We start from the raw sequence: 27220 nt of genomic DNA, 5'->3' as shown, positions 1-27220 counted from the left end.
ACAACCTTTCAAGCCCTTATGAATGAAGTGTTTCGTGATTTTTTTTTAGGAAATTTGTGTTGGTCTTTTTTGATGATATTCTCATCTATAGCTCATCATTGGAAGAACATCTACGCCACCTAGCTTTGGTGTTGGAATGCCTTCACCAACAGTCTCTATGCAAATAAGAAGAAATGTATGTTTGTACAAGAGCAAGTGGAGTATTTGGGTCATGTTATTTCTACCCAAGGAGATACAGCCGATCCAAGCAAGCTGAAGGCCATGGTAAATTGGCCCATCCCAAGTCAATAAAGGAGCTACGAGGTATCCTCGGACTTACGAGCTATTACCGAAAATTCGTAACGGGGTATGGTAGCATCGCCAAGTCTCTCACAGATCAATTATGGAAGGATGCATTTGGCTGGACACAAGAGGCTAATGAGGTTTCCTTATTTGAAGCAAGCAATGTGCTCGGTTCGTGTGCTAGCTTTACTAGATTTTTCTGTACCATTTATTGTGGAGGCAGATGCGTTAGGGGTTGGTTTAGGGGCTGTGCTAATGCAGAATGGGCGTCCTATTGCTTATTTCAGTCAGGTTTTATCATCTCGGGCTCAAACTAAGTCCATCTATGAGAGAGTTGATGGCAATAATGCTGGTCATTCAGAAATGGTGTCCTTATTTGAAGTATTTGTTGGAGCAGCGATTAGTGGTTGTAGAACATAAAAAATGGCTCACTAAAATACTGGGGTATGATTTTGATGTCCAATATAGCCTAGGGTTGGAAAATAAAGTTGCAGATGCATTGTCTCGAATGCATTGTGGTGTTTCTTTTGCTGCCATTTCCATTCCACATGTGTTGTCGATTCCGGATTTACAAGCGCATGTCGTCACTGATCCAACACTATCCAAAATAATGAAGGATTTGTCTACCGGTCAGCAATGTGGGGGATACTCATTGGTGCAAGGCTGCATCAAGTTCTGAGGTCGTTTGATGATACCTTTGTCCTCTCCTTTCATTCTGTTATTGCTACAAGAATATCATTGTAGCAACATAGGGGGGGGGGGGGGGGGGGCGGCATTCAGGAGTGATCAAAACATTTCAGCGAATAGCAGCTGACTTGCATTGGCAAGGCATGAGAAAAGACATATAGAAGTTTGTACTTGAATGCGATGTTTGTCAACATAATAAGTATCTAGCTCAATCACCGATGGATCTATTGCAGCTATTACCCATTCCTGAGCAAGTTTGGGAAGATATTTCCATGGATTTTATCGAGGGGCTGCCAACTTCGAATGGGTTTGACTCTTTTTTTGTGGTGGTGGAGCAAGCATGGTCATTTTATACCACTTCGTCATCCCTTCTCTATTGTGACTGTGGCGACGGTATTCGTGCGAGAGGTTGTAAAGCTTCATGGGATACCTCGTTCGATTATATCTGATCGAGACAAGATCTTCCTTAGTCTCTTTTGGAAAGAGCTTTTTCGTTTGCAAGGCACGACTTTGAAGCAGAGCACAACTTACCCACCCCAGTCTGATGGGCAAACAGAGGTGGTCAACCGTTGTTTGGGAATTTATCTTTATTGTTTTGTCGGTTCAAAGCCCACTAATGGGTCAAGTGGTTGCCTTGGGTGGAGTATTGGTATAATACATCGTTTCATTCTTCAGCTGGAATGACCCCCTTCCGTGCACTTTATCATAGAGACCCCCCTCATTTTGCTTCGGTTTGAACCAACCAGTACTAAGGTGTCGGCAATAGAGCAAAATCTTCAAGCTAGGGATGAGATTCTAGTCTTGCTAAGACTGAATTTTCATCGAGCCCAACAAAAGATGAAGACTCAAGCTGATTGTAAGCGACAAGCTGTGCAATATGCAGTTGATGATTTGGTCTATGTCAAATTAAGACCTTACTGTCAGCGCTCAGTCGCCAAACACCTCAATGAGAAGTTGTCCCCGCGCTTCTTTGGCCGTTTTCCTGTGCTGGAACGAATTGGCACGACAACGTATCGTCTGAGCCCCCTCCGAATGCCACTATCCACCCTGTTTTTCATGTTTCGCTGCTTCGAGCCGCCTTTGGACCAAATCAGTAGGCCACTGCCTTGCCACGTGGGTTGACATCAGATTTGGAATGGCTATTGGAACCGAAAGCAGTGTTGGAGGTACGACCAGGAACTCAAAAAGAAGCGCCTCAAGCATTGATAAAATGGGTAAATTTGCCTAAGTTTGAAGCTACTTGGGAGGATTTCCATGTGATCCAGGAGCAATTTCCAGATTTCCACCTTGAGGACAAGGTAAAACTTTTGGCAGGCGGTATTGATAGGCCACCTCTTACGTATGCTTATGCTAGAAGGAATAGGAGGACTTAAGATAGGCTAGCTGCAGCTGATTAATTGTAATGGGATTGGGTATGAGTTAGTTATGGGAGGTTAGCTTGGTTGTGTGTATGGTACACGATAGTACCAGTAGGGTAGTGAATAAAAGGGAGTGAGTGAGCTGCTAGTAGATTGGAAGGAATTGGTTGGGTTGTAACCCAAGTGGGAGATACCAGGCTCTCAAATTTCTTGGAGTATTTAATACATGCGCTATTTTTCCTTGCTCTTTCTTCTCTGTTTGCTGTCTTGTTTACTAATTTGACAGGACAATCCTATCAAAAGGACATGTGATTTCTATTGAAGAGAAATAAATAAATAAATAAAAGCAAACAATTGAATAAAGTTGTACATGTATCCATTTCAAAAAACAAAAAAAAGCTGTACATGTATATAAAAGGCCACGAGTCTTGCTCCACTATATTGCCTATTGTATTAGCATACAAAAAGAGCCGTTTTTCTTGGATAATAGGTAATCACCTTGGTTTGGCAACTTGAATGTACTCTTCTATCAGCTACATTATTTTTTCAGGTCAGCTCTAGACAGGAATGCTTATTGATGCTAATAGTAGAGGACACTGGCAAAATTTGCATGCCTCAAATAGCAGCTTTACCTCCTTCGTTTTCTATTGATACACAAGCACAATAACTTGATGATCACGGTACTTTAAACTAATTGTACCAATCAATTCAATTCAATTAACTTAACACAAGGTATCTACTTAACACAAGCTATCTAGCAAAACTTTGAAACCTTCCACTCTAATCACATTCACAGCCAATTCCAATGTTCTATATTGTTGAATGAATCTATCTTTCAATAACGCGCCTTCTGTTTTTAAACTCGTTACAATCTTTGTCCATGCCTCTGTCATTTACACTTTGTCTGTCATTTCGCTGTTTTCCAAATCCTCCACCTCTAGCCCCCTTGAAACTCTGCCTATCACCCCCTCTGTTTCTGCGCTCATCAAAATCTTCTTGCTGTTCTCCAAATCCTCCACCTCCACCTCTACTCCCCTTGAAATTCTGTCTATCACCCCCTCTGTTTCTACGCTCACTAAAACTTTCTCGCTGTTCTCCAAAACCTCCACTTCTACTTCCCTTGAAATTCTGCCTATCACCCCCCCTGTCACTCATTCTTGTTCCATTGTTCTTCCCTCTGAACCCTTTAGGGCCTTTACTGTGATACCCTTTTGATGATCCATCAAAATCATCATCATCATCATCATCTTCGAATGAGTCCTTTCTACTATTCTTCATCCTGCTGGATCTAAACTTTGTGTCTTTGGTGAAATTATAGTTGCTTTGACCTCTCGAACCTTTACCATTGCTATATGAATCAGCTTTTCCTCTGAATCTACTTCTACCACTGTGTAAATCATCATCTTCTGATTCTGAACCAGGGTATCGGTCATCTTCAAAACCAGAACTTTTTCTCCTGCGAAAATCAGTAGCTTTACCTCCCCTTGATTTAAAATTATGATTGCGGTCATCATCCACATCAGAGTACAGCCCAGCTTCATCATCAGAACCAAAGCTGAGACCCTTGGATGGACCCATCGAACCTGTACCTCTACCTCTTGGTCTAGAATCAGCAACATGACTGGATTTCCACTTGGGATTAGCTGAAAGTTCATTGTCAGAATCTAAATCAAGATCATCATCATCAGATCTAGAGAACGATCTTCTACGGATGGACTTAGCTTTCTTGTCATAAGAAGGGGATCTTGTCCCATGACGTGCATGAATTACTTTGTCAGACTCTAGACCATCTTCTGATCCAGAGTACCCTTCAATGTCAGAAAAATCATTTGAAGAAACCTTAAGCACTGAACTTCTTTTACTAGTGTCTATCTCATAGTGGTCAACATCATCTTCTTCATCATCAAAATCATCAAATCCTATACCAGGTCTACTAGTATCAGCATCAGAATATTGTTCACCACGGACCATTGGCTCTCTACTAGCTTTGTTAAAATCATCTTCAGTCCTTCCAAAATTTCCTCCTTCAGCTCGGTTATCTAAAGGAGAGCCTTTACCCATGACTGAAGAGTCTGCATGCTCAAAGGCAGCAACATCCGCTCCATCTGATTCGTCGTCATCAAAGTCAAAATTCCATGCATTAGAAACCTCTGACCGATTAGTTGTCTTATCAAACCTCAACTTAGAACCATTCTGCCTTTCTTGCATTTTGTTCTCTAAAAATTCATCATGTGGGCGTTTGCAATCACAGTGAAAACATTCAGTATTTCTCCTGTAGTTTAAGAAGTTACACCTGCCATATAACAGAAGCAACAGTAAGCAAATTTGGTTATACTAAAACAGACTAATAACCTGTATGTCGGCAGAGTGTATGCATAAGAATCACTAAAGAGGTCAAGAGCTATTTTAAATGATAAGCAAAATGAAAGCCAAGAGTAAACATTAGTTCATTAGCAGATTTTGATTACTAAACCCATGGTATATGCAGCTACGCAGAACATCCATACTGAAAAAAATAAGAAATAAAGAGAGAAACAGGTAAAGCAGAGTCCCAACAGGGAGGAAAAAGTTACTGAGAATTAAATCTTACTGAGGGCATTCCCATTCCCCTGGAAGCAGCTGTCTCTTTGGACGTTTTGCATCACATTGCAGGCATGCAGTGTTCCTCGCAAAATTCATGAAGTCACACCTGATAACAAATTCCACCATTCTTAAGAAATTGAAGAAGCCAAAAACTCTGAAAATTTGGGCTGACAAAAAAAACTAACAAATGAAAAGTTCTTTAATCCTGTACTCTAACCACAGTCACGAGAATCACACATCAATCACAATCCATATATTGCAATTTAACAAAGTAATCAATGAAAATAGTAATAGTATAAAGCTTATTAGATGAATATCAAGCAGAACATGCCAGATACCCCAGCCAACATTATCTGGTAACACCAGAGGGGATATGATTCATCACTAAGTATACACACATACACATCTGACATACTACATTTCTAGATCTATTTCCAAGGCATTATGTTTGTTACTCATATCCCAAAGATTGTATGTAGAATGATGTGTTGGTCCACTAAAGTATTGCAGAAGAAATTGTAGTCAAAAAGATTTTCAAAAGGGAAAAGGGTATCAAAGGAAATGTTGAACAAAACACAAATGCACCCTCTGCAATAGTCCAAGCCATGTACTTATCACGAAAAACTAAAGCATTGGCCATAACAGAAAAGTGTGATGGAGGAAACATACTTGGGGCATAGCCAGTCCCCTTTTTTCATTTCGATGTCATCTCGACCGACCCGTTTTTTTGGAGGTGGAGGAGGCTGCTTTACTTTTGGTGGAGGCTTTTTAAATATTGGAGGAGGAAGATTGGGATCAATTGGTACAGAACTCAACTTGACAACTTCATGAAGCAACTTACGCACTACAGTCTTCACAGATTTCTTTTTCAGAAGAGACTGATTCACTACTGATCCATTCAAAGGATCAAAACCATAAGCCAATAAAACACGCATTATATCAATAGTACGCGCCTCATCCTCTTTCAATGTGAGAAGATATGCTCTTTCACATGTGTTCCTCAAACTGCAGGAACTACAAACCTGGTAAATGAATGAATATCGTCAAAAAAAATGCTATTCAACAAGAAACTACACAGAATTGAACATGGTGCAAAGAAAATTTACTACATACAAACATCAGGAAGATATTTAAGCTTACATCAGTTCAGTCAATAAAAAGAACAAGGTCTGAAAATATTATTTTAATTTAGGCTATAGAAAACATGTAGGAGCAGAAGCTAGGATCTAGCAAACAAAACAACCAAAAACATTTAATTGTTGCCAGAAACTAACAAAGTAGTAACGGTTAGTGACATAACGGTTAGTGACAAAGTAGTAACTAACAAAATAAATGGAGAGAACAAGTAAGGGTGGGAACTAGGCAAAAAAGATAACAGTGCTTAAATGGAAAGTTGAAATAAAAAATCTGTATAGCATCAAGACATGAAGTAATACTCACATCTCCTTCATCAAAATGCACATATTTCCTTAATAGTTTTGCCGAGAAAACCACCTTCTTGTCTGCACTTGGGCAACCAAAACCCACCAAAATTTGAATATCCTGTCTCGACAACGACCTGAAATTAATTTTCGGTCTCAGCACCACTGATATTAGCTGCCAGTGATTCCGACATTGTCACCAGCAGAAATGAGAAAAGACATTCTAATCTACAATAACAAAAATTATTTAAGAAAAAAAGATTCGAACCAAAAATAAATCTGAAGAGCTATAAACAAAGTAATTTCAGCACAAATTTAAAATTTCAATTTCGCAAAAACAAAAATTGTGACAAAGAATCTTAATCTAGACACAATCTATCAATTTGGAACGGACCCAGTTGAGAAATGAAGCTACAAACCTCATGATATCGAATCGGTCCTTCCCGAAATTGAGGCAGGCTGTCTGTACAAGCTTGAAATTCTTAAAATCCAGGCCACCCGAATCCGCCGGAGCATCCTGGGGAGACTCGAAGCCCAGTTCTTGTATCATTTTATCCTCGTCTTTTCTTCTGTGATCAAAGTAGTTCTGTTGTACTAACCTATCCATCAATTCGATCCATTCCGGCCAAGGGTGCACCAGTTCCACCTCACTTTTGATTCCCAACGACTTCTCAGACTGGCGGGAATCATATCCTGGAACCGGTGGCGACTGGGCCGAATATGATACGACCGAGTCGGAAAGTGTGGAATTTGAATATGAAATGTCACCATTTATGGAAGATTCCGGCTGCTGGGCCTTCTTGGATTCCCGCCAAGTGCGTATTCGCTGGAGTGTTTCGTCCTTCTCAGAGCGATCTTTCTCGATGGCGTCGATTTGGTCGAAGACGAAGCTCAAGCGGGCTGACAATGACGACGACGACGACGGGGGGTTCGGTTCAGATGACGAGGAAGGTGTCGGGATTGTGGAGAAGGGATTGATTGTTGTGGCAGTGAGGAGGTGAAATATAGAAGAACGTGAAATTTTAGGAGTTGATGATGCGATTGAGAGGCGTCGGAGAATGAGGAGTGAAAGCGGAGTATATGCCATTAGAGACAGTAGGAGACTACGTTTGAGCTAAAACCCCCATGAAAGAGAACCTTAAACCCTAGACTGGGCTGGCTTTCTCAGAAGAAGAACAAGAGATTCAAGGGCTTAAGAAAGGCCTTGATATTAATTATCGTGGACCTATGATGTAAGCCCACATTAGCTGTCTGAATGTTACTTTCAGAAATGTCATTTATTTTTCTATAGTGATGGATCTTATCATTTATTCGTTTGGTTTAATTTTATAAATCATTACCTGAACATTTCGATACATCTTAATTATTACGACTCTTTACAAGTGATGATTCTGTTTGGTCTAAATTAAAAAATAATTTTTGGATCTTGAAAGCAAGAAAGTCATTACATGTAATATAAATTTTAGTTACCACGCTTATATTCTTTTATCATTTCTAATGTGATATTTATTTAATACTACTACACACTGTTTTTGGTAGAGAAAAAGGAGAGGAAAGAAAAACTGGAGTAAATTTTTTTGATTATTTAGCAAGGAAGAAAGTGTGAGAGAAGAAAAAGAGTGAACAAATATTTGTTATATATAAAACTGCCAAAATAATGTAAGAAATAGGAAAGTTATAAACAGCTTATACATATACATATTTGCTTTTATCTAACACTAAATTTTTTTAGCGCAAGTCTGAATAGATTCTATTTCCGAATCATATTATTCAGGCTACAAGCAAAAATGTGATACGTTACTTCTTTTAATTTTCAATTAAAGGAATTATATATCATATTGGACAAAGAGTAATATAGATGATTAGTGTGTCGTTTTAGGTAGTGTTTTAGTTAATTAGGATTATTTTGTTCTATTTTGCGCTTGTTTTGATTTGATTTTAGGTTATGAAGGACTCGGGATTATTTGAAACGAAATGAGGTGAAAAATCGACAAAATGACAAAATTGGTGTTTCAGAGCAAGTAGCGCGTGACCGCGCCAGGTGGCTATAAATGAGGAAATTCAGCAGATTTTTAATAAAGGACATTTAGGTCATTTCACGCGGGGAAAACGTAAGGTTTTGTATTTTAATGCGATTTTCATCATAAAATCCTAATTTTTCAGAGTTGGGACATGAAGAAGACGGTTGGAAGCTCATTGGAAAACACTAAATCGCTCTTTCTTTCTTCTCTTTATTTCATGTTGATTGTTAGTTTATGAATTTGAGTATTATGAATATGAATATATACTAAATCTAGTTTAGGGTTTTTAATTGAGCCTTTTGAAACTCTTCTAATTAATGCAAATTTTATGTTTTGTTTTTTTATTTTTGAGACTTTTTCAATTTATACTTATTGTTTGTGATTGACGCCATCTATGACATGATTTATATGAATTTAATTCAAAATTAGATTCAAACATGCTATAATTGATTAGATGTAAATTTTGATATTGAACGAAAGTATCAATATAATTTATGTAGCTTATAAGTTCGCATGCTTAATGCTTCCTATATATTGAGTTTATCATAGAAATTCACACAGTCGAATTTTATATATCTTTACCCCAATATAAAATACTTTTGTAACTTGCTATCTCAATTATATAATAAAAAAAAAGTTGAGAATATTACATAAAGAAAATAAAGTCAAAAGATAAAGAGATTAAATTCTCTAATTTTTCATCCATTAATTAATTGTCTTTAGCATTATTTGTTTTGAGTTCATAGTTTCTAATTATTTTTTGTTTCGTAACTTTTATGTTTATGTCTTAGTTTTCTTTTATTGTCAACTTTTTGTTAGCCAAATAGAGATTAAGAACCAAGTGTTGGTAATTGGTGATTCAGTCTTCGTTGGGACAATACTCCTACTTGTGCACTTTATTACTTGAACTATACGTACTTGCGTTCTCAAATTTTCACAACAATACATTACGTATGTATAACATGAGACCCTTTGATATTTACGTGTATATTATATACAACAAAATATAATCATTGAAGAACATATGGTACCAGTTGGACTGAAGCGAGCTTTGTGGCAACTAAAACCACTCGACCATACATTTTGGGTAGAGACCTTTATCAGCAGCAACAGCTGCAAGACCTTGAAGTTCTTTCTGGACTTTAGATCTCTCGTAAAACACCGAGCAAGCAAGCGATGTGCACTTAACACCACTTTCCAAAAGCCAGTCCCCACCTCCACAATGTCGACATATCTGCATTTACTCAAAACAAAATAATCATAAGAGATGTGCAAAAGAAAACTAGAAATCATGGTGGCCAAATAATCTTCTGTTAATATTCATTAATGTTTTTAGAAAATATTGATATTCATCAGCATCAATCATGGTTGAAGTCCCAAACAATTTACATCTCCATGCATGTATGATAATGTTAATGCAACTGCGTTCGTTAAAGATCTCTAGTAATTGATTAAGTTGGTCAGAGTACTTACAGCAGCAAGGTGATGCATCTCTCTCTCCAATTTTGAAGTTCTTCCAACCACAGCTGTCACTGCAGCACTTCCATTTCGAGAGCATTGACGACAAAGATGGGTCGATGCCTCCACCAACTCACCACACAATACACAGTGTTTTGAGAGATAGTAATAATCGATCCTGGTTCTCTGAGGATTTGGAACATAAAGGGGACGTTTAGAAATTGCTTCCCTACCTGGGCGGGGCATCTCCAAGAACCACTTGTTCAAGTCTGCTCCAACAAGTCCAAACACCCGCTGCAGAGCAGGGATTATCTGTTTCTTAATGTAATACAGATCATTTAATCGATAGGGTGAATTGACAGCCAAAAGTTCCAATGGATCCACCACCATGTCAACCAGGCGAGCCCCAGGCTCTCCATGTATCACAACATAAGGAACTCTGTCTCCATAACATGGCTCTGCCCTTGGATCAGTTCTCATTGCTTTAGTGGCCACTATTGCTGATGGCGGGAGTGAAGAAGAATCCCTTGCACTGTAGGAGCCTAAGCGAACTTCCTTTGCAAAAACAAAATCTTGAAGAGACACCCTTCCTGATAAGATCCGCTTCCATTGACGCAGCAAATATGCTTTGACCTGTGATCAGCAGAAGAAGATGACCAGCAAGGTCATGAAAACTATAATGATCCAGTAGAATACAAATTAGCTACATTTGAGGGCGTTATGTAAAGATGATCATAACTACATAGAGAAGCCAAGATTATATTTTTATAAAAAATCTCAATTAACTTGTAAGTTGATCATGATTAATACATCTCCCCCAAAAAAAAATCCAAGGACAATACACCAGTACAAGCTTTGGTTTTTTAAGAAAATAATTAGACAAGAATGAAATTTTCAAAAACACTGTTACCTCAGAAATGTCCTGATGTTCAAAGAAGAGCCTCAGAGACTGCTCCATCATTTTGGAAACAGCCGCACAAGTATCCCTGCGAACTGTCTCAACACCTTTAGCATCAAATATGGGTTCAACATGCTTAGGACTTTCATAACTGTAACCAACGTATCGCTTCTTCGTAAGAAGGAAGCATGGATGATAAACTTTTTCCATTTTCAGAGCAACTGGATTTGGATTCATAGCAGTGATTTCTGAGGCAATCTCATTCCCAATTCGATGAGCATCTTCAACAGATCGTCCTTTCAGGAGCACAAACAAGCTGCACAAAATGAAACCGGTCAACCTGATGAGTTTTCAAACAAGAAAGAAAGAACGACAAAGGCATCTGACCAGTGACCAGATTAGACTATATGCCAAATCCTAAAACATTTTAAACTATTCCCAACGATGATTTAGACAATGACCTCCCAGAATAAACAAACAAGAGGAAATTCCAAAGGAGAATCCTTTGAAAATGGCTCTTGTCTTACCCCATTTGTAACCTAAAAAAGAGATTACCTGTCAGTGTCACCATAAATGACTTTAGCCTTCCATTTGTCCTGTGCATTTACATAAGATATAGCCTTTTCTAGGGTACTGCGACCACACTGAACAATACTGTCTGCAAGCTCTGCACAAGGCATTCGGCCGCTAAACCCAGCAGCAGTATACCCATATGTTACATTTGCTATTAGTTTCAGAGCCAGCTGTCTTGAGTTAAATATCTGGAAAAGAAAAGCTATTAACCAGTCAATTCGATAATCATGCTTGTTTATCTTAAAGAGCACAATCTGGCATTGGCAGAACAATAGTTCCAAGAGAACTTGTGCATTCGAGAAAAAGTAACACAATATTTTATCAACCAACCTTGACAAAATATAGATTGCATATTTGCATTACATATATAAAGGAAACAGAGAATGTTCATATCTCATAAAGGACATTGGGATACAGATAGAGCAGACCTAGATGTTATCGAGAAACAGAAACAATACAATAAATACAAATCCAAGATTTCATGATTCCTCTCTGAACATTTTGTTCAATATAATAAGCCAAGGATGATTCAGATAATACTACAAGAACAGTATGACTGAGACTGACTAATATTTACGAGCTGAAGAAATAATATTCACATAAGACCAGCAGCAAAGAGAACCTAAACACACATGATAGCACATAGCAGCACAAATTTGATTGAAAAAACCAACATACCCTTTGAAGAACTTGTTGTGAAGGAGACAACTTTTTCATTGCTTGTTTCACCATTATTCTAGTGGACAATATTTCCTCCAACAGGCGGGGCAGCACACCTTTACGTATCTGTATACATCAAGAAATGTACCTTTACATATCTGTATACATCAAGAAATGTACTTGATGTAATCTTGCTTTCTCCTCTCTCATCATGGGCTTTTGTGTGTGATTTTATTAAAAAAGTACATACAGATTTTTATTATAGCTATAGCATGAGAATGCACCATCAATTTTTTTCTTCTTATTTTATGGGTGGAATACAAAATATGTACGATGCAACAAAACAACTTGCATAAACACACACAAGTGCATGCAAAAGTGGAAGGAAAAGAAGTGGTCAAGTGCACAAAATCACCCTGAGGTTTGCCCGAATAATCTCTAGTATTCAAATCCTCTTGAGCAAAAAAAAAAACCATCCCTTCATTACCTTATTACTGGAGCAGTACCAATTATTAAGTAAACATATACAAGAATCATTTAAGACAAAATGGAAGAACTACCTTTGATGGTACATACATAACACCATTTGGAGTAAGCAGTAATTGATATTTTAAATCTTGTAGAATTTGTGTATCTGGCGAAAATGGACTGACACCAAGTGTATTTGCCTTTGATGGCGCAATGTTTCCGAGGCATGTAGAATAGCACAGGTTGTATGCAATAATCATTGATGGATAAAGAGATTGAAAATCCAAAACAACTACAGGATCTGCATAAAAACCAGACTCTGGTTCCATTACAAGAGGAAGGCACTCCATTGCAGGTTGGGAAGCAACCTAGACAAGACAAGTTTGAGGTGTCAGACATTGGCCATTCAGTCAGCATATCAAATAGCTCATATCATGTCACAAAGATCAAAATTAACGGCTCAATAAAAAACTGACAGAAAAATGCACAATCCGCCATTTTTCAGAACACTGAGAGATGATGCAATACAAAACCTGATGACTCCCAGGGGAAATGGCAAGATAATTTTGTGTATGTGCCAATCTCAAATACATTGACTCAACACGATATTGTGAACCACGAGACAAAACTGAAAAAAAGTCAATGCCAAATACACGAGCGAGCTCTGATGTCCGATTTATCTGCAACAGCACAGTACAAATCTAATCAAAATGCAAGAGGCAACACATTCATCCCCAAAAAACATTTATCTCAAACCAAAACAGGTATAAAGTATTAAAAAATTCGAAAGAAAAAAAAAACATAGCCATGGCTACAAACATGACAAAAAATATTTATTTCTTTGAACTTGCTAACACCAGGCCTCTCACAAGGTATGACAAAATTCGTTCAAACGAAATCCCTAAATCCAAAGAAATAAACATAAAGATAAAGTCACTTTTTTCCCAGCAAACCACTGTTAGAGTGTACAACCAAAAATTACTTCAGACCTAGAGAATGATCTATGAAGAAGTACCCTTTCTAGGTCTCGTTGTATAAAAACACAAGTCACTATTGGAGTATTCACTCCATAATCACTTAGTTGTTACTCCCCTCTAAACAACTGGCAAAGGACTTCACAACGTAATAGAAAACCTATTGACATCACCAATCAATAATGCTATCATACCATATCAAGTTGACTCATTATCTCAAGGTTCAACTTTGCTCGGACTTTCACATATTCAATACAGCGATATCTTGCTCGGCCAGGACCACTGGAAAACCATTTAGTCAGCACATTATAATTAATATATGGGATTTTTTGTCTCAACACAGCATCAGCAACAGCTTCGATTGTGTACATATTAAGCTTAACTTCACCACGCATAAGTCGCCAAACATTAAGGACAATTCTACCACCAACATGAACACCACTAGCATGAGTTCGTCCCCATTCATCCTCAATTATAGCATCCTCCAGTACAACAGACTCTGCAAGAGCTGACTCATTATTAATGTTATCAAGTGATTTTTCCTCAGGAATCCCTAAATCTCCAGGAGCCATTTTACTTATAGATGGTATCCGAGATATGCTGTTAAGTAAACCTATACCAAGGTGCGAAGCCCGTTCTGCTAAAAAACCAAGTGAACCACCTTGAACATCCCACCCCATTAAAATATCCGGGTCAAGCGAACATACAAACTTTATAAAGTGATTAAACAAGTACTTTTCCTCATTAAAAGTCAACACATTGCATCCAGAAATTCCGTCAAGATTCCTACAAGTAGAGATAAATAGAAGTAGAAGCCATTAGAATCTAGTCGTAATCATTCCTACAAAAGTTCTGGAATATATACATATTTTTACTTATTTATTTATATAAGTAAATATTTATCAAAATCCCTCTTGTTATTGTGTTGTTCCAGCTAATCAGTCCTAAATGCTTGTAACCCATTCAAAATAGTAGTTATGCCTGAAACAATAAATAAATAAATAAAGAAGATAGAGAACTCACAAGAAAATGGATCAGTTAATACATAATTACATATATATATATAAAAAAAACAGATGTATGAAGCCCTAGGTAGTGTTTATAAAAAATAAATAATAAAAACTGCCAGAAACTGGCATCATTTAAACAAATTAAAATCCAGATAAATGCTAGCATCACTCTCGTCTCACTGCATGATATGTGAATTCCACCAAAGATGGAATCCTCGTGTCATGCAGTGAGACATGAGAATGTAAAAGACAAGTGAAAAATATTGTTAGCACTCCTTTAAAATCCATACCTCTGACCGTTTTCAATTTTACAGTGCAAAAGCACATGGATTTCGACTTCAAAATCACTATCATTCTGAACAGCAAGAGTTATTACACTGATGGCATCAAATCGAGGGTCAGGTCGAAGATCTCCCCTAGAGGCAGCTTGAACCTATCACCCAGTGTCACATTCAAGATGTCAAACACTTGAACAAATATATAAGCCCAAATTCTTAAAGAGATTTAAAGCTAAAATAATTATAGTAATAATAATAATCTCTGAGCACATAAGGATCAGGAAATGGCAACTAATAAGACATGACATGAGTCATGTGACATCTATGCTAGTAATGAAGCAGAAGGAGAAGTTAAATTTGATATCAAATTTATTTTATTTTATTTTATTTTGCAAGAGTTTCTATATGATTAGCAGAATTAAACACACCTCTATACTTAACAGTGTCAGCTGCTGTCCACCACCAAGACTTGCAGGGTCTCGAAATCCAATTTGACTAAGAGGAGTGGGCTTTGATCTCCCGTCTGGCCCTGAAATCTGAGAAACATCTTGAGAACAATTAGAATATTGTTTAAGTTTTTCAGAATCTCCTTCCCTTGGCATCATTGATGTATCCTCATTACAAGGAATATTCCTTGTCAAATCAAGGTCGTCACGGTTATCTTGTGGCCCTTGTGCCTGAATATGTAGTTGATGAGATACATAGCCAGATTCAAAAGAAACATTATTGCAAACATCAGGTGAAGAACTTGGTGAATCAATTAGAGTAGTAGAAGTTCCTGCAGTTTATTATTGTTATCACAAAAAGTTCTTAAATTTATGAAATCTAGACGGAGGAAGGCATGGACATGCATTACCTGCCTGAGACAAAGCATTTGTTATTACTGTACTGCCTTCTGCGGAAGTACCTAGATGTCCAAAACAAAAGAATTGATTCAGATTCCAAAACCAATGTACAAAAAATAAAATTTCTAGAAACTACTTTTGTTACCAGATGCTAGCCATCTCATAACATTTTCAGCTGAAGGAGGTGAAACATGAGGTGTCAGCAGATACAAAAATGAGCCATCATTTTGATAATGAGTGGGGACACCAATAGCAGCTTCTTGTTGAAAAGTAGAGTCACAAACTTTCATGCTTTTGTTCTGATTTTCCGTCTTTTCTTTGAAGTCTTCCATAAAAAAAGGGAGATAATCATTCAAAGCTCTTCCTTAATAAGATGGAAATTTGTTTGTGAGCAATAATTTTAGAATAAAAACAAAAACCAAAATTTAAGAAATAAGTTCAAGTATGTAAACCAAAATCAAAGCGATAATTGCAGCTAACACAGCTTGATAATTATTTAATTCCAATGAAAATATTCATAAAACGTCTCATAAAACTTGCCTAATCTAATCGTCAAAAGTGCTTTTAACTCTTTTAGTATCTTTAGAAGTAGAGTTCAAGACATATCAACCATAATATATATATATATATTATATAAATCAATGATCTAAATTCTTAATGAGAACATCTTTCAAACTATGTGGTTAAAGGAACAGAAATAGCTTGTAACCATCAACATCCCAGTCAGGCAAATAATTAATTTAAGTAAATAGAAATAACCTGATGTTCCACAGTGAGAATCATTATCTGGACAAGAACGATGTATCCATTTGGTAGCAGGAGGTTTCTTGCATAAGGTCAAGCTAATTAAGTCCTCATCTTGTGGATTGGTTTTAATAACCATGGAAGCCTCCTCTCCAGGGCTATGCCCACCGTTTAAAAAACTTACGTTAGTTCTGTTCCCAACCACTGGTTTCATGGATGACATTTTATTGGCACATTCCCCAGAAGGTTGGCCTTCAGTGCCACTTTTCACATCTAATTCCTCATGCCCAGTAGTATATTGAAAACAGCTTGAAGCAGCAGGAAAAGTGCTTTCCTTGGGATCAAGCTTCAACAACTGAATATCAGATTCTTGAACATTTTCATAATTGCCAGTAGCAGCATCAGCAGGATTCCCATGCTTAGCTAGTGAAGAACTTATATTTACATCAGGACCTCTGTATAAGAAGTTCCCAGATTGAGTGATCACACTGCTGCTATCATCATTATTACCTTTATGAGAATCAAAATTTCTATCTTCTGATGTACTAGCATTTACGATTCTATCATCAATGGCCTTAACATCATAAAACTCATGACGCACTGATTCTGGACCAGTAAATGATGGACACAAGTTAAGAGACTCAAGATGCCTCTTGTTAGGCTCATCAATTTGAAAATCCAAATGTCTTGGAAAGATATTGGTATCTTCTTTTTCTTTCTTATCTAAGGAAACCTTTTCAACCCCAAGAGAGCAAAACTCAACTGGCTCAACTCGATAGTGTCTTTTTCTCCTCATCAAGTCTCTTACAGAGCATTCAACCAATGGTGTACTCTCCTTAATGTCAGAAGCATCATTCCTCACATTTTTCATTGAAGTATCCTCGTGTTGCCCCATCTTAAATTCTGAGGAACTTTCAGTGAAGGGAACTTTGGCTTCACCACAGGAAAAGACAGCGTCTCTCTCAATTTTTGACTTTTGGTTTATCGAGAAAGGTAAAGAGCCCCAGAATAATTTTTTCCTTTTATGTTTATGAGTAAAGCTTGAGTGAGCATCCTCCTGTTCCTGTTTTCCAACAAGAGAATCCTCCGGTATCATCCGGTGTTCACAAGTCTCTTCAAATTTACACTTCAGCTCCATTTCAGAAATATTTTCAGATGATCCAGCGCAGGGAGTATCTAACATGTCATCCCCAGCACCATCCACTTGGGGAATAATTTTCTCAGATGAAATTCTGGGAGAATGGTTATATTCAGGTGAATCCTTTACATCAAATGTATCATCAATTGAATCAAGAATGTCTTGGCACTCCTTTTGAGATTCACTCTCATAATCCACATTAGCTTTCTCCAACACCTCTTCAATGGTAGTTGCCGGAAACAAGGGACTCAAGATGGTCTCACGAAGAAGTTCATCATCGGAGTTTATATCATCAGCTGCCTGAGAAGAGGCAAGCCACTTTAGAAGACCCAAGGCTTCCTTATCTGCAGCCTGAAAATATATACATATATAAGCACATAAATCTTTGAAATGAATAATAGAATTTTTTTCCTACACAGCCACCAGCCAGAAAATCAAATATATGCACACATGAACAAAAAGGCAGAATAGGATCCAGCTGACCCGAACAACACTGAAAAACTATGAAGTATGAAACATGTACTCAATTATTTATCTATTTATTTATTTTTAAATGAAACATGTACGCCATTATTAGTTCCTCAAAATCAAATCTAAAGCTCAGTTAGAAACATTACATCAGCTTTGAATTGGATCTTTAATTATAGTCAACCAACTTAACAAATGAAGCAGATTAATTAGAATGAGCTAATTGTTTTCTAAATATAGTGAAGCAACAGATACACAAAAGTTTGTAACAGCACCCAGAATAGTGGAAAGATGTTTGACATAATATAAATAATATATGATAACAAAATACCATAACTATGGCTCTGACAAGGAGAAGAAAAATTCAAGCATCTAAAAAACAGCGAAATATATAACAAAATCTAATAGACACGTTAAAGCACTGCTTTACTAACTAAACAAATACATTTAAGCCCAAAACTTGTATCTAATTAATCAGTCATATGCAATGTCAAGAGACAAAAAAGAGAAGAAAAAAGCAAAAAAGGATTTCAATACAGAAATGACTTCCTATTTCTATGATAAAGTAGCAATTGAAAGAAAGAAATGCAAAACCATAATGGATTACCTTCTTATCTGATGTCTCAATCATTTGAGATGGTGAAAGTTGATCGTTAGATGATAATTTAACAATTGCCTCCTTCTCTGTAGATAATATTGCACCATCTTCCTCTTGTGATGACAGAGAATGAATTAGACTTTTTTCTTTAAGGCACTTTGAAGGTTCTATATCAACACTATTACAAACATGATCAATTCCAACCAAATTTTTCTCATTTTTTGAAATCGCCACTAGCTGCAAAGACTGCAAAGACCGCACATCTCTCTCATGTGGCAGTAAGCAAAAGGAGCTTTCTGCTACATTATGCAATTCCATAAGTTTGTTCGTAAACTCTTGACCAAGTGAAAGTGTTTTTAAAACATCTTCAGGTGGTGGTTTGCTAGGATCAGAAAGCATTGCCACCTCACGCAACCCAGTCCTCTCATACTCCTCCTAAAAGACCCAAGAGGATAACACAATCCGTCATAAAATTGTAAAACATAATCTAACTCATTAAGGAGCAAATGAATGAAACATGTACCTCCCAAATTGGCACAAGTGACTGAACCATTTTCACATCTGAAAGAGTCTGTGATAAGGATGTAAATATTTTAAACTGCTGATTAAGAATCTCTGCAAAGCCACAAATATTCTATAATTTTAACCACAACACAGGATGGTAATGTAGATAGATATGAGTAGAAGAAAATCAAGGTAAGCAAACCATCTACAGTAGCATCCCCTTCCAGTTGACAAAGACTTTGACGTTTAACAGAGTTGATGTCTATGTCTAGAATTGGTGATGCATCAAATTCACAAGAAGAATGCCACATCCAATCATCCGGAACCGTAGAAGATATCCAAACAGGTGAATCAAAAGATGAACTGCTACTTATATCTGCCTAATGCAAAAGTCCAATTAATGAAATTAGTGCAGAAACAAAAACTCATTTAGTTCCATTTTAAAAAATGCTAGCTGGAAACAAGAAAAATGATATTCTCCCATAGCATCTGGCATGGGAAATGTCATAAGATTGACCTGGGAATCAGGAGGCAGGCATGTTCTGGGATCCACATTCTGTCTCGGTTGTTCATTGTAAAAAGATCTCGTTGGGCAGAATACATCTGGTACAGGATGACGAAACCTCATCTTAGACAGATGTACATGACCCATCCCATACAAATTGTAGTCAATCTACCAAATCAAAAGCTAACATCATAAAGATGAGGGAATGAGGCAGTAATAGAGGGAAAAACAAGGAGCAGTATGGAATGTAATATAAATTTGGACTAGTGCCTGATTAATAAGAACAATAATAGAATAATAGTAGCAGTAATAAAAAATCCATTGGAATTCTATGAGGAAGCTATTACCAGAAACTGGAGAATAAATGGAATGTGTGCTTCATGGGGCTGTAAACTTTTATCAAGAACTCCACCACCCTAAAAACAAAGTATTGCTACAATAAAAATCATAGAAAGAAGAGTAATAAAAAAAAAATATCCATTAATTATAAAGACAAGCCGGGCAGCAACTAAAGGTGCAACATAAGATATATACGTTTTCATATATCTTATGTTGCACAATTATTTGACGACGACTAATGCTGGATCAAATAAGCTAAATATAATTAAATGATCAAAAGAATGTAAATGGCTTATAAGGGAAAACAAAAAGGCCCTCTGTTTAAAAATCAAGAAAGCATTAGTTTGATACTTAAAGCACCTTCTAAGTAAAAAAAAATAATAATTTACACCTAATTAGTCTTTTACATAAAAAAAAAAGAATAATAATAATAATATAGGGGGTGGGAAAATCTGAAATGCAATAACCATTTCAACCGCAAATAGTAAAAACTGAACTTGAAAGGAAACATGTTATATTCCACAACATAGCAGCAAATGAGCAGAGAAAGTTTAGATCTTCACCAGAAGAAGATTAGCAGCACGAGAGATATCATGTGGGTAGTAGCTTATAATTTGTCAAGGTGTTTTAAACAGCACTCCCAGATTATCAATGAATAAAGAATAACGGAAAGGATACAGGTATATCTTCACAAACAGCTCCTCTGAAGAATGATAACCATAAAATTTTCTTGCACGAACAAGGCTACAACCGTGAACATACTGCCGCTTTGAACATGCCTTACTTTTAAGCTGGAGGATATGAAGCGTAAAGCTTTAACATGTGTACAATTTTGATATAATCCATGAAAAAAATAAAAGACGGAAAAACAAAAACAACAACAAAACAAAGCACACAAAACAAGTAAAAAGAATTCAAGTGGAGAACTCAATCTGATACCTTTAAGGCTTTCTCTAAAGCTAGTGATATGTCATGCATGTATGCGTCACCTATGAAACCCCAAAAAAAACATTTTAAAAAATTATTTCTTTTTTACAAGCCTGCAAGTCCATCCAACTCAAAAATAGTCCACCCAAAACATGCTATATTATATACCTTCTTGCCGATGTTGAACAGGTAAATCGGCCCATGGAACATATAGATATGGCAAAACCTACAGAAAAACTCGGTAGTCATATATCAAACCATGAAAAATTAAACCACTATATAAACATAATATCAAGCATTGCATTCTAAACTCCATAGCTTTGACTGATTTCATGAAAAACTATGAAGTTATCGGAGAATTGAGGAATATACAAGTGATCTTACTCGATGGATGTGCAAGCAAGTTTTCTGACCAGCCGGAGTTGACCCAAATATCCTGATAACAGGAACCTCATTCACTCTCCCGCCTATAAATATCCATAAAAAAAATTAAAAATCAAAATCAAAATCAAAGATAAAATTAAAAAAAAACAAAAAATAGATACACCGCCATTTCGATTTCTATAAAAATTAGGACCGTAATTTACGAAAAATGTCAAGAAACACAAGTGTTCTTAGAAAATTGACCATCAAATTCCCCAGTTTGGACTAAACCCTAAACCCCTGCATGGAAGAAGGAGCAGCTACGAAAAGGGAAAACAGAAAAAGTATAATTCAAAGAAGAAAAAAAAACACAAAACAAAGCGAGTACTAAAATAGAAAAGAATGAAACGGCGTCGTGTTCTGACCGTGGAAGCTACTGTAAGAGATATCGAGGTCTGGAATCGGCGGTGCCATGTAGTGGTCGAGAGAGACGATCCGGAGGCTAAAGACCTTGGAATCTGCCATTGATTGTCTTCAAATTTTGAGAAATGCCACGAAAGGAGGAAGGAAGACGATGACTTTCTTACAGTCTCTAAATTTTGGGGATTTTTGAAGGAAATGAAATAAAGAAAGGGCACACAACACAACCAACTTATTTGGCGCAAACTTAAGTCCGCGGTTTTAATTTTTTAAAAGCTTGTTCAGCGCTCTTTTTACATAATAAGCCCCCGAAAGTTCAATAATATTCAGTTTGATCCTCCCGTTCGGAAGAAATAATTATTCGCTAGCCTATTTCCTTAAAAAATAAAAAATAAAAAATATTCACTAGCCTATGAATGACAAACATTACATACTGTGAAATACTTTCAAATTCGCCCTCCATAAATATTAACTTTTTTTAACAAATTAAAAAAAAATTAGAAGATTTACTTATTTGTATCTTATATTTTTGTAAATTATCATTTTAGTACTTTTTTTCCAATAATACTTATATGATATCTATATTTTAAAATTATATATATTTTGTATCCTAGACTCAAGATTTAATAAATACAGTGTACTTTATAAAAATACATTGTAACAAATAGTTACCTACCCAAAATATTATCATGATTTTTTTGTTGTTGTTATATTTTAGAAATATATATATGGAAGACTTCTCAATAGTTATTTCCAATGGATGGTTACCATAAATCACTAAACAAGTTCTTGATGAGAAATGATTATAATGATGATGAAAATAAATAAATATATAAAATCAATAATGTCGAATTTTTTAAGCAATAAACATTAGTTAGAAAGATAACGGTTACATAAATTATTCTCATTAATTTCAAAATGGTTTTTTTCTCATGGAATGGGAGAGAACTTAACTGCCAAAAGTTAGTTGCCTATTTTCTCTCCCCATAGCGATGACACTAATCATCTATTTTATACTCTATAGCGACGACATGTCGTCGCAATAGGATAAAAAAACGTGGGAATGTGAACTGCCAAAAAATTTAAGTCAAATTTTCACTGACTATAGCGACGACATGTCGTCATTGTAGGGTAGACGTGTAGCACACGAGGGAATTCGTGTACTATTCACTATCCTACAGCGACGACATGGTCTCACCGTTTGAGTGAAACAGTGCGTTTGATATCAGCGATGAGTGGTCATAACCTATAGCGACAAGTGGTGTTGTCGCTATAGACTCCATCATCATTAACCCAACCCGAGCCACTTTCTTTCCCCATTTTTCTGAAAAATTGAAAAACAGAGATGACTTTTCACCATCTCCGCCGCCCAGCTCCATTTAGTCGATTTTCAGGCCAGTTTTTTGCCCCATTTCTTCAGGTATGTGTATTTATCATTCATTATTTTGTATTTTGTTCATTAAAATGTATTTTTTGTCAATATTTGTTTGAGTTTTGTATATGGTAAAAATGGTTTGTGATATTTTTTTTTAGTTTTTCATATTGTGCAAGGATTATGAGTGAGTGCCTCTACGTTGGTTGGAGCATTAATAGAGGTATGTATGCATTTTTATTTATCTTTACTTTATTTTTTGGGGGTTATATATGTATATGTTTATTTTGTTTATATATGTATGTGTATATAAATTAACGTGAATGTGTTTATGTATATAAGTTTTTTAAGAAAATATGGATTGTTTATGTTGATGAATTTTTTTTCATAGATTAATGTATATGCTAATTTAGTTTAATTTTGATAATAAAAAAGTTAGTTTGACATAAAGAAGTTTCACAGTTGTTTAATATTTTATTATAATAAATTTAAATGTTAGGTTATAAAAAATATTAATTTAGGTGATATTTCATTGTATTGGGTATTCTATGTTATAGGTTAGATAAATTCATATTAGATGTTTATATTATATTTTTTGCAATTATATATATGTTAGGTTAGATAAATAACATGTTGATCTGATAATATGTTTATAATTTATTTTTGTTGTTTATTTGTCAATTTAAATGATTGTATTAAAATTTATGTATGCTATGGGAGTGGTTTATATGTTTTTATGCAGATTTTAAATTTTAGAATATATTAGATTACAACTGTTATGCTACTGAAATTTTTGTAGATTTAGAAAAACTAAACATTACAACATAGTTTTAAAGTTAGTGTGATTAAATTTTTTAATTAATGAATTTTAAATCAATTAATAAAAATTAGTTAAAAAATTATAAAGTGTAAATTAAAATAATAATTTTACAATTATAAAACATTATCAATATTTTTTTATAAAATAAGTAGAAATTAAAATAATAATCTTTAATGGTAAATTAATAAATTTTTAATTAAATATGTATTTATTTAACTACTTTTATAATATATTCATAAAATTTGATAATATATGTAGATAAAATAGGTAATTAAGTTAACTTTATTCTTAAAATTAAGTTAAGATTAAAATAATAAAATTTTATTGTTGTTTTTAAAAAAATAAAAAGTGAAAATTATATTAAAATTTTAATAGTTATTAAATACATAATAATAATTATAATTAAATATTTGATTATATGATGAAACTTTATAATACATTCATAACTAACAATAATATATATTCTTAAAATTTGATAATATATATTCATAAAATTTAATAAGTTATTCATAAGATTTCATAAAATTATTAGCAAATAAAGGTAGCTTTTAATGATTATCACATTGTGATAATTTATTTTCCACTTGAATCAATTATGACGATTGACAAGAGTTGGATAACTAATAGACGACGTAACTTTGATGAGTTTTGGAATGGTCTTCAAGCATTTATACAAATGGCCAAGAATCATGTGAATGCTTCAGGAGAAGTCAGATGCTCACGTGTTCAGTGTGTCAATATGTTGAATCAGAAACTGGATGTGGTGGAGGCTCACATACACAGATATGGGTTTCTGCAGCGATACGTGAAGTGGACCTACCACGGTGAAGTTAATATGCCTCCAATAGTAGACGACGGGGCTCCAGTGACTGATGAGATGATTGACATCATCAATGATGTTATTGGTGATCAAGGCACTAACGAAGAAGGCATAAATGAAGGAATTTCAGATGGTGATGACAATAGTGCAGAGAATCAATTTGATGACCTATTTCAAGAGATCGAAGCTGAGTTATACCCTGGTTGTCTTCCTTGAACTTCTTGAACTTCTTTGACTCTTAGGTCATATTTCCAATCCCATTCAATCCACGTCATGACCGATCAGCCTTTAAGGTAGGTGCTGCAGAAACCTGAGACATCGGGACGTTTGTTGAAATGGGCAGTCGAGCTCAGCCAGTTCGAGATACAGTATGTACCCTGAACTATGATAAAAAGCCAAGCATTGGATGATTTCATGGCTGAATGCACTGGATTCCAGGAAGAGCCCTTGAGAGAACCAATGCGGGAATTGTGGAGAATCTTCATAGACGGGTCATCTAATGAGAACGGGTCCGGAGCTGGGATCATCCTAATATCCCTGGAAGGGCACTGTTTCCACTCTGCGCAGCGGTTCAGGTTCGTGGCATCCAACAACGAAGCCAAATACGAAGCCTTGTTGGCCAGGCTTAGAGTGGCGAAGGAATTGAAGGCCAAGGTCTTCCACTGCTACAACAATTCCCAGCTCGTGGTAAACCAAGTATCTGGGGAATATCAAGCTCGAGGGGCCCAAATGGCAGCCTACCTGGCCAAGATCAAGAAGGAGCTATCAGAGTTTGAGTACAGCCTGGTCGAGCAGATCCCTCGCGAGCAGAACGCCAATGCCGACGCTCTGGCTAGACTCGCTACCTCCAGAGAAGCCGAGACTTTGAGCATAGTACCACTGGAATTCTTAGACAGTCCGAGCGTGGCAGAAATCGCGATGGAGGTCGAGATGATCGATGTCAGACCGACCTGGATGACTCCCATGATAGAGTATCTTACGACAGGAAAATTGTCTGGCGAGAAGAAAGACACAAGGAGAATACTTTATCAAGATCTAAGGTACATAATCATAGACGAGACGCTGTACTGACGAGGCCACTCCTTACCTCTACTACGGTGTGTTTTGCCAGAGGAAGCCAAAGCTATTTTGCAGAAAGTGCATGAAGGCTTCTGTGGGGATCATGCTGGGGGGCAAAACCTGGCCTTGAAAATATTACGACAGGGGTATTTTTGGCCCACGTTGTCAAAGGACTCCATCTCCTACGTCCAAAAGTGTGACAAGTGCCAGCGATTTGCCACCACCGCCCGAGCTCCTCCAGTCGAGCTAAAAATGATATCATCTTCCTGGCCATTCGCGGTATGGGGAATCGATTTAATTGGAGCTCTGCCCACAAGGAAGGGAGGAGTTCGCTATGCAGTGGTGGCCATCGATTATTTTACAAAATGGGCGGAGGCGGAGCCCCTGGCTACAATCACCGCAAAAAGATTCCTCGACTTCGTGGTCAAGAATATTGTTTGCCGATTCGGACTGCCAAGAAAGATTGTGTCAGACAATGGGACGTAGTTCGATAGCGATCTCTTCACTGAGTTTTGTGAAAGGCACAGCGTAATCAAAAGCTTCTCCTCGGTGGCCTACCCGCAGGCCAACGAACAGGTGAGGCTGTAAACAAAACCCTCAAAGCAAGCCTTAAAAAGAGGTTGGACGAGGCCAAGGGAGTATGGCCCGAGCAGCTCCCCCAAGTGTTGTGGGCTTACCGGACCTCCCACCGAACTTCCACGAGGCATACCCCTTTCTCCTTAACTTTCGGAAGTGAGGTCGTTCTCTCTGTCGAAACAAAGGTAGCCACACATAGGCTCCAGACCTTTAGCCCGGAGCGGAACAAAAAACTACTCAGCGTGTTCCTCGACCTAATTGATGAGAAACAAGAAGATTCACAGCTACGGCTCGCGCATTATCAGCAAAAAATCATGCGTTATTTTAATTCAAAGGTCAAAAAGCGTGTCTTTGGTTTAGGAGACCTGGTACTCCGAAGGGTATTTTTAGTAGGCAAGGACCCCAAAGACGGTGCCTTAGGCCGGGCTGGGAAGTGCCTTATTAGATAGTCGAAATCATACAGGAAGGTACTTTTAAATTGGCTCGACTTAGTGGAGAAATGGTACCACGAACCTGGAATGCTATACATTTGAAAAAGTATTATCAGTGATCAAACCACCTGTCTATGTAAGGCTTGAATATAAAAGCCATTTAATTTTAGAAATATATAAAAAAAAAGGGTTTATGGTGTATTTGTATCTTTGTACGGTTTCATATGCATGTTAGTTCAAAGTAACCCAGAAAGTCCACTTCCTGATTACTTGGGGGGTAAACAACCCGAGGACCAGATTCCAAAACTTAGAAGTTGGTTAAATTGATTAACAATGTTTTTTCTAAAGAAAAAGCGAAGTATTCAATAAAACTAACACGAATTAAGTTGTTAATTAAATATCCTAGACACGACTAGGTTCCGAAACTTAGAAGTTGGTTAAATTGATTAACAATGTTTTTTCTAAAGAAAAAGCGAAGTATTCAATAAAACTAACACGAACTAAGTTGTTAATTAAATATCCTGGACACGACCAGGTTCCGAAACTTAGAAGTTGGTTAAATTGATTAACAATGTTTTTTCTAAAGAAAAAGCAAAGTATTCAATAAAACTAACACGAAC

At 36.4% G+C, this 27220-nt stretch overlaps 2 protein-coding genes across 2 annotated transcripts; one reads left to right on the top strand and one right to left on the bottom strand.

Annotated features, from left to right (window-relative positions):
- The first annotated feature begins 348 nt into the window (after positions 1-348).
- LOC133791484 (uncharacterized) lies at positions 349-961 on the top strand. The gene is made up of 2 exons (XM_062229408.1): positions 349-573; positions 680-961. The coding sequence occupies exons 1-2, from the start codon at positions 349-351 to the stop codon at positions 959-961; spliced, it is 507 nt and encodes a 168-aa protein (XP_062085392.1).
- Positions 962-2830: 1869 nt separating this feature from the next.
- LOC133790936 (DNA polymerase zeta catalytic subunit) lies at positions 2831-21819 on the bottom strand. Its single transcript, XM_062228784.1, is given in 28 exon segments — positions 2831-4620; positions 4918-5016; positions 5580-5932; positions 6351-6468; positions 6751-7434; positions 9414-9586; positions 9826-10443; positions 10721-11024; positions 11264-11469; positions 11960-12067; positions 12502-12777; positions 12943-13089; positions 13578-14169; positions 14684-14826; positions 15100-15449; positions 15528-15578; positions 15662-15880; positions 16276-17749; positions 18474-18899; positions 18988-19079; positions 19171-19348; positions 19486-19641; positions 19821-19889; positions 20376-20603; positions 20752-20801; positions 20908-20965; positions 21124-21206; positions 21528-21819. Coding segments are annotated over 28 exon segments (8820 nt in total). The 5' UTR covers positions 21628-21819; the 3' UTR covers positions 2831-3155.
- Between the last annotated feature and the right edge of the window lie 5401 nt (positions 21820-27220).

This window comes from Humulus lupulus, chromosome 7 (assembly GCF_963169125.1).
Source record: "Humulus lupulus chromosome 7, drHumLupu1.1, whole genome shotgun sequence".
NCBI classification, from domain to species: Eukaryota; Viridiplantae; Streptophyta; class Magnoliopsida; order Rosales; family Cannabaceae; genus Humulus; species Humulus lupulus.
The sequence above is the reverse complement of the archived record's forward strand: the minus strand, read 5'-3'. Positions and strand labels throughout refer to the sequence as shown.